Source organism: Saccostrea echinata, unplaced genomic scaffold (assembly GCF_033153115.1).
Source record: "Saccostrea echinata isolate AGI-Se365-2 ecotype Australia unplaced genomic scaffold, CSIRO_AGI_Sech_v1 ptg000030l, whole genome shotgun sequence".
Lineage (NCBI taxonomy): Eukaryota > Metazoa > Mollusca > Bivalvia > Ostreida > Ostreidae > Saccostrea > Saccostrea echinata.
This window is the reverse complement of record NW_026889779.1, coordinates 5,843,407-5,851,360: the sequence shown is the minus strand read 5'-3', so window position 1 is coordinate 5,851,360 and position 7,954 is coordinate 5,843,407. Positions and strand designations below refer to the sequence as shown.

The 7,954-nt window shown below is 32.8% G+C and overlaps 1 protein-coding gene across 1 annotated transcript; it reads left to right on the top strand.

Annotated features, from left to right (window-relative positions):
* The first annotated feature begins 3,624 nt into the window (after positions 1-3,624).
* On the top strand, positions 3,625-6,255 carry LOC133197154 (ankyrin repeat and SOCS box protein 7-like). The gene has a single exon (XM_061333027.1). The coding sequence runs from the start codon at positions 3,695-3,697 to the stop codon at positions 5,099-5,101; it is 1,407 nt and encodes a 468-aa protein (XP_061189011.1). The 5' UTR covers positions 3,625-3,694; the 3' UTR covers positions 5,102-6,255.
* Positions 6,256-7,954: the final 1,699 nt, after the last annotated feature.

Sequence of the window (7,954 nt, the reverse complement as noted above, 5' to 3'; positions counted from 1 at the left end):
AATGCAAATGGAAATAATAGAATACAAATAAAATTATACAATACAAATAAAAATATACAAAACAAAATGAAAATTATACAAAAAATGAAAAATTATAGAATACAAATAAAAATCATACAATATATATAAAAAATTATACAAATGGAGAATTATAGAATACAACTAAAAAAAGTTACAATACAAATGAAAAAATTTAGAATATAAATAAAAATTTTAAATTGCAAATGAAAAAATTATACAATACAAACAGAAAATAAATCTTACAATACAAATGGAAAATTATACAATATAAATGGAATAATATACAATACAAATGGAAAAATATACAATACAAATGGAAAAGTTCGAATATTGCAGCGTTTGACATGCCATATCCACCACCTTGATTGTTGAATAAACAATAAATTGGAAGTTTAACATCCATTCCGATTGAATGAAATTTTTATTGTCAGTAATGATTATTATATCTCATTATAATTATTCTATACAATGCGTTATCTGATTGGTTATAGATCATCACGTGGCAGGGCCATAAAACTTCATATTTCCCTGTCGTCGTCATGCTTTTCATTATATTCAAACTCTTCGGAGACCTAGTGCATTTTCCCGCAAAAATTATCGTTTGTTGAACGAAAACTCCCGAGAGTAGTAGACGTCACAATAGCCTGGTTCATGTAACAACTTCTGTAAATTGTAACATTAAAAAAAAAATGAGAGTGAATTTAAGAGCGGTGCCGAATGTGAAAGTTTATGCTTATTTTTAAAGTTTTTGCTTGTTTCGGTATAATAAACAATTTATTGCATGAATATTCGGGAAGCATGAAAATTTATTCAGCCAAGAAAATCATATTCCCCTCGGGCGAAGCCCTCGGGAAATATGATTTTTCTTGGCTGAAAAAATCTTCATATTTCCCTCACAATCTTGCAATAAATGTATAATATCATCCACGACAACCAAAATGTTTTTTTTTCTTTGAAAGATTAGACCAAGCATGTTTTGTTTTTGATTGTTTTGTTTTTTAAATTGCAAAACACTTAATCTAACTGTCCGGCATTGCCAGTTTTTGGCTTCCGTCGCCAACTGCCTACTGCCAACTGCAAAGAGCCATAGCTGCCTTGCTGATGACACGACTGACTCAAGAATTTAAAAGGAAATCACCCGTTTCTATTTATGGATAAATTTACCTTTTCCACACTAACCAACCTATGTAAATTCAGTTGGGAATAGTGTAATGTCATATAACCATTTTACATGTTCATTACTCTTACAATGTATTTCAAGATAGAAGGCTTAGAAAATCAGTAAAAATAAAACAAGTATCTATGAAGTTGTAAAATTGAGTAGAGTCTTTTTCCGAGATATTTTCAAAGTGAAACGTGTAGGCCTATATTAAAACTTTTTGAAATTATGTTTTTTATTAAATAAAAAGAAGAAAACGTAGAAAAGATACACAAAGAAAAAAATGGAAATGATGGGCTCGAACTCTAAATCACCTCATTTACATTTAAGCAATCGCACCACTGCGCCACGAGATCGCTGAGTCGCCCGCGTGGCGCAGTGGTTAGAGCGTCTGCTCTAGAGTCGCGGAGTAAGGAGTTGATCCTTACGTCGCGGGTTCGAATCCCACTGCGGGACGTGGAGACCGGTCCTTCGGATGAGACCGTATAAACCGAGGTCCCGTGTTGCAGTAGGTGCTGGCACGAAAAAGATCCTCTGCTCAATGGCCTTAAGTGCCGAGTATAGGAAAAAATTTGCAGCTCTCCATCGGCAAGTGGTGGCGTCTCCATATGAGTGAAAAATTCTTTTTTTTTTTTAATTATTTTATTTTTTCAACACAATTCATTATATACAAAGTGTCCAATATCTTTTCTTTAACAGAATTGTGTGTATATATATAGAGAGAGAGAGAAAGAGAGAGAGAGGGGGAGAAAGAGAGAGTTACAAAAATAATTGGTTCCTCCTGTTCCACTGATTGTCAAATTTCTCTTTTTCACCATTTTTATATGATATATATTTTTGTGTTTGGTAAAAATAACTCAAGTGTGATATCGCAGAGTGCACATTTAGAGGTTTTTCAGTGCATCTAGAAGTATAAATATAATATTTCAACCATAAGATTAAGATATTAGCTATTTCATTATTTTTTCCTCCAATACCTAAAATGAATGATTTTTTTGTTATGGACAAATGGAGGTTTTTCTGCTGGAGATAATATTCAAAGTTTTCAAGGAGTGATTGTACAAGATCACATTCCCATAAGATATGTTCAATTATCTCTTCTTCTTTTTGACAAAAAGTACATTGCTTTGAAACAACCTTTTTAACTTTGAATAAAAAAGAATTTGTTGCCAATATTTTATTTAAAATTCTGTACTGAAACCACTGGAGGTTACAGTTTTTTTTGTGACTTGAAATGGTTATTTATGAATTATTTTGCATTCCTTACTATCCAAATCAAATAATTCAATCCATTTTTTGTAACCAGCTGTTATAGAAGAATTTTTATTGAGAATTTCATAGAAGTTTTTTGATTTTTTGCATTTTGATACGAGATAAAAGTTAGACATAATAAGAGGATTTTCTGATTTTTGTAAATTTTCATCAAAATTGCTCCTCTTTATCCAAGCTTTAACTGCATGGATCAAGCTAGAATACTCTAAAAAATTAATCTTTATATCTGGATAAGTATTGCAAAAGCATTCATGGCTATAAAAAAAAGCCATCTACTCCAATAATGTCATTAATATATCTAATATTATTGTCAAAAAGTTTTTTACTATAAAAGGTTTTCCCTCCAATATGGATCATAGGGTTATAAAACAGTGGAGAGTCTACAGTAGCATCAGAATCAGTACAAATTTTATTCAAATCAACCCAGGACTTGAACACATCAATCCAGAATTTATTTTTTAAGGTTTTCATAAGTTGAGTGATGTATTCAATACCACAGGATGCAAATTTTTATATATTCATATTTGGGATGAAATTTTCCCACCCTTTATTTGTAAAAACTAGATGTCTTATCCAAACTAATTTCAAAGAAACAATGAAAGCATTTAAATTTATCATTTTCAGTCCTCCATCTTCATATTTTTTAACAATGACATCTTTCTTAACTCTATGAGTTGAATTATTCCATAAGAATGAGAAAAAAGTTTTTCTAATTCTTTACAATAAGAATTAGATGGATTTGGGATTGACATAAATAAATGATTTAATATAGGTAAAGTCAGTGAGTGAAAAATTCTCGAGAGGGACGTTAAACAACTAAACAACATACAAACAAACGAGATCACTGATCTCGAAATGATTTTTAGGCCTTAGATTGATAATTCTTTTTCATTTCAAGCATAGACATATGGGGCATCGTCCCTCTTTCAAGTCTCATAAAACGATAAACATAACCATATTTTTACATTGTAAATAAATTTACACTTTCACTGATGAAAACTACTAAATCTCGGTTAAAAATAGAAAATGTCCGAAAATTTATTTTCCTTTCCGGAATTACTCCAATTTTAGTCAATACCTTCTCAATCTCTTTTGCGCTTAACAGAACAAAACTTTACTTCCAATCAATAAGTGCACAATCAACATTGAGGAAAAAAATTAAGGAGAAGGATAAAGGTACAGATATTTTTTCGATGTGTCATCACAGTGAATTTAAGACAAATGACGTGTTTTTCTTAAGTAATGGGTCCAGCGATGTCTTGTTTACATAAAAATCAAAATATATTGTTGCCGATTAACAACAAAAATCCTTCTCTTACAAAATATATTAGCCAATTCGATCAAATTCAAGTCCCCACCCATTCTGGGTCCAGGATGTCTGCAGCAAGCAGAGCTGATACAAAAGAGGGAAATTTTCAACAATTCAATCTAGTAGAAGCAATAGAGCGCAATGACATAGATGCCGTCATAGACCTAATCAACAATTATTCTTTGGAAAGCTGGGGTGATGTTTCAAATTATGTGACCAACAACTATAGAATTCACAACCCTGTAGAGACCGCTTGTAATTTGGGACGCACAAAGATTATTCACATATTTTTTGACAATGGATGCAGTGCTAATTTGCCAACAAGCTCAGGTCGTTTGATTCACACTGTGTGTAAAAACATACAGACACAGAAAATAAATATAGAAGATGGCCGTGAACTTATCAAATTGATGTGTCTTCAGAATAATTGTAATGTGAATATAAAAGACATTCATCATAAAACACCAATACTGTATGCATGTGAAATTGGAGACAAGGAAATTCTAGAAACATTGATGTCTGTCTCTGATCCAGACATCCTTAAATGCAAAGACCTTCCAAATGGATTTACACCACTCCACATGTCAACCATGAAAAGTGATCTGGAATGTGTCGCAGTCATTCTAAAGCATTTACCAGAGAAAAATTTTATTAACATTCAGGATAATAGGGGCAGAACTCCACTTCATTTATCTTTGATATCAATGTGCAAAAACCTTCAATACATGAATGAAATAGCATTAGATTTTCATGAGTTGTCAGAATCCAAAAAACATTTACAGAGAGAACAAACAAGAAAGCTACAACTCATTCAGGAAAATTCAATTTCTGTTGTAGAGCTTCTTTTACTGCATGGAAGTGATCCAAACTGCTATTTGCATGGTGGAAGACTATCACCTAGTCAATCTATTGGTAAAGATATGCCACTTTACCTTGCCATGTCATTGGTTGCAAATGATCTGACAGCAGACTTTTTGTATGGAGACAAATCAAAGACCTCAACTGCAATGCAACCTTTCTTGTTTTCCTCAGTGCCAAATAATAACCTGAAGCCCTCCTCTTACTCATCTCTTGTAAGACTTCTTATCTTGTTTGGTGCCAACCCAAAAGAAAGCAAAGATTTGTGGTTGACTTCCTTCCAGGATGACCCCTCTGTAACACCTCTGATAGAGGAAGTGTTTTCTTACATTGAGAACAAAGGTTGTGGTCCTAGTAAACTTTTTCAGTTGTGTAAACAAGTCATAAGACTCCATCTGACTAAATCACAGAATCTCCATAAAATAGATGAGCTTCCCTTACCTACTTCAATGCAAGCTTATATAAGATTTCAATTTCTGTAAGATGTTTATTTCAATATACATTGTCTCTGATTTGTTCATCTTTTTTCATGCTCCATTGATGGGGCACAACAACATAAACTCTGTTAAAAAATGTGTTTTTGCAATGGTAATCTTTCTATCTATTCTTGTCAACATTGTAAATACATGTATTTTGTACATTTTAATTGAAAGACAGCCAGAAAAGCATTTTTATTGTTATATTTCAGTTTACTGTTTGTTTTCTACATACTGTATAAAGAATTTATGTTGTACAATATTATCACCAGGCATCAGATCTATAGTAATATTGATAATAACATTTTGATGCCTTGTATTCAGATTGAACCCCCTTCCCCCTCTGAAAAATGAGTATGTTATGACTTCTTCTTGTGGCAACAAACTAAGCCAAAGGAAGTACAGATTTAAAATTTGCATTCTTGAATTAATGAATTAAAGCACTGCAAAGCAGATCCCCTCCCTTTTGCAACATGATTTCAATCCAAGATTACAGCTTCTCAAATATTGAATTTATACTCTGTTGATAACATTATCAATACCTAGCACTGTATTTTATCTAGGCATTTGGGCCCTATTTTTTTTTCCACCTAGCATCTCTGTATTAAGTTTGAGACTGAGCTCATGTTGCAATTTTAAATACTGGTATTATCTAAAGTATATTAAAATTTACACAGATCCCAATCTATGACTTTATTCTTTGACCTTGTCTGTTTCGGAGCTAACTTTAAAATAGGCAGTGGCTTTTGTTTTTGATTTCCAGTCATTTGGCATTGGACATGAGATTCACTGGTACTACCATGTTGATGAAGCCTTTCTACATTAGAGAAACATTATGGTCTCAATTAGATGAGGCACTTCACTTAGAGCTGGTCTAAATTATGCACCTCAATTAGAGCTGGTCTAAATTAGGAACCTTACTTAAGGCTGGTCTAAATTAGGCACCTTACTTAGAGCTGGTCTAAATTAGGAACCTCACTTAGGGCTGGTCTAAATTAGGCACATCACTTAGGGGTGGTCGAAATTAGGGACCTCACAGCTAGTCAAAAATAGGCACCTCACTTAGAGCTGGTCAAAATTAGGCACTTCACTTAGAGGTGGTCTAAGTTTGGCATTTCACTTAAAGTTTTACCTTATCATGTTTCAGTTTTGCAATTCTTCCAGTTACATAACATTATAAGTTTGTTAATGTTGATTCTATTTATTTATATGAATTTTTTGTTGTAATTTGTAATCTTATGATTGATTCAGCCTTGCATCATTTTGAGTCATACTTATAGAGATGCTACTTCACTTTTGACTTGCATTTTTAAGATTTGGATGCAATTTGACATAGATTTGCAACATTTACTTTGATCAGGTAAATAGAATTTATAGTGCAATTAGCTTACCCATATATGATTAGACAAAACTTTGAGAGGATCCTTTGATAAAGAACTTAAATAGAAACCTGACATAAGGGCAGGCTAACAGTTTGTCCTTAGACAGAGGCCAATGGAAATCTCTGGTAGTGGTCTAACACAGCACAAAGAGGATTAGATATATATATTATAGATAGATAGCTTATACAGTTTATTGTATAATATTGAAATCATCTATAAACTGAAGGGGGAGGGGCTACATAGAGATATGATTTCAGTCATGAAATTTGTGGTTGTACATGTATAAATCTGTGGAATTTTGCCTATGAATATTATTAAAGAGAAATAATGATATACAATTCTTTATATATTGTTGTTCATCCTAAACCATTATTGGTTTAAGGGTATGTCATCAAATTGCAAAACATTGACATATATTGAACTTTTGTACTTCCAGACCAGCACTTCTCTGCATTTACCCCTTTCTTTTGTCTATATCTCGCCCTTTTTTATTAGACATTAAACCTTAATGTGTGTATTCACTTTGACCTTCTTGTAAGGAGAGGGCTAAACTAGGCCAATTCTATTAATTTTGTGATAAAAATATTGTTTAAATATTTTTTGAACAAAAAATTAAATTGATGCCAGACTTGTACATAATTTCATATGTATATTAAGATCACTGTCAGATCTTTTTCACTATCAGACCCTTATAACTTATAACTGGCCAATAGTTTTGAGAGAGACCAGACCTCTGACCAAGGTACTACTCTGTTGGTAAAGTTTGAGCTGGTCAGGACCAGAGAGAGAAAGTATGCTCCATACAAGGATTTTCGCAGAGACGTTGTTTGACCTTTGTTCTTTACTTTAAATTTTGTTGACTTTTTGCTCACTACCCATCCTCTACCAACAGACGCTCTATGGTCAAATATGAGCCAGATTGGGCCAAGGGGAGAGAAAAATGCTCTGGACAATAATTTTACACAGAGATGATTTTTTTTTACCTTAACTTTTGATCAAGAAAATTGCTTCAAGGTCACTGTGCACCCTCTTTCCACAAGCACTCAACAAATGAAGACCATACTGGTCCAAGGGAAAAGAAAATATACTGGTACTCAAGACAAGGATTTCACTCAGAGGTCAATTTTGACCTTGATTTAGAGGTAGCTTTAGACCTTTGATGTAGAAAATTGGATCAAGATCAGTGCATACCCTGTACCTATGGGCAAATATGAGTAAAAGTTAAAGGAGCAAAAAAGTTGAGGAAAATAAGGCCTAGGGAAGAGAAAATATATTTTGCATGTGACAGACAGATAGACACACTATAGAGTGCTGACAGTGTTGGACCCTAATTAATATGACCAACTCTATGGCAAGTAAGAACTGAAGGATCTCTTTCAGTTGTGTCCATATTATTTACAGTATCTGTATCTTTGACCTTGACATTTTAATCCTGAAATTAAAAGGCTTCTTTCTCTGGATATAAAACATGTTTGCA

Excerpts from the sequence above, each read along its gene's own strand:
- LOC133197154 (XM_061333027.1), top strand. The coding sequence starts at position 3,695 with ATGGGTCCAGCGATGTCTTGTTTACATAAAAATCAAAATATATTGTTG.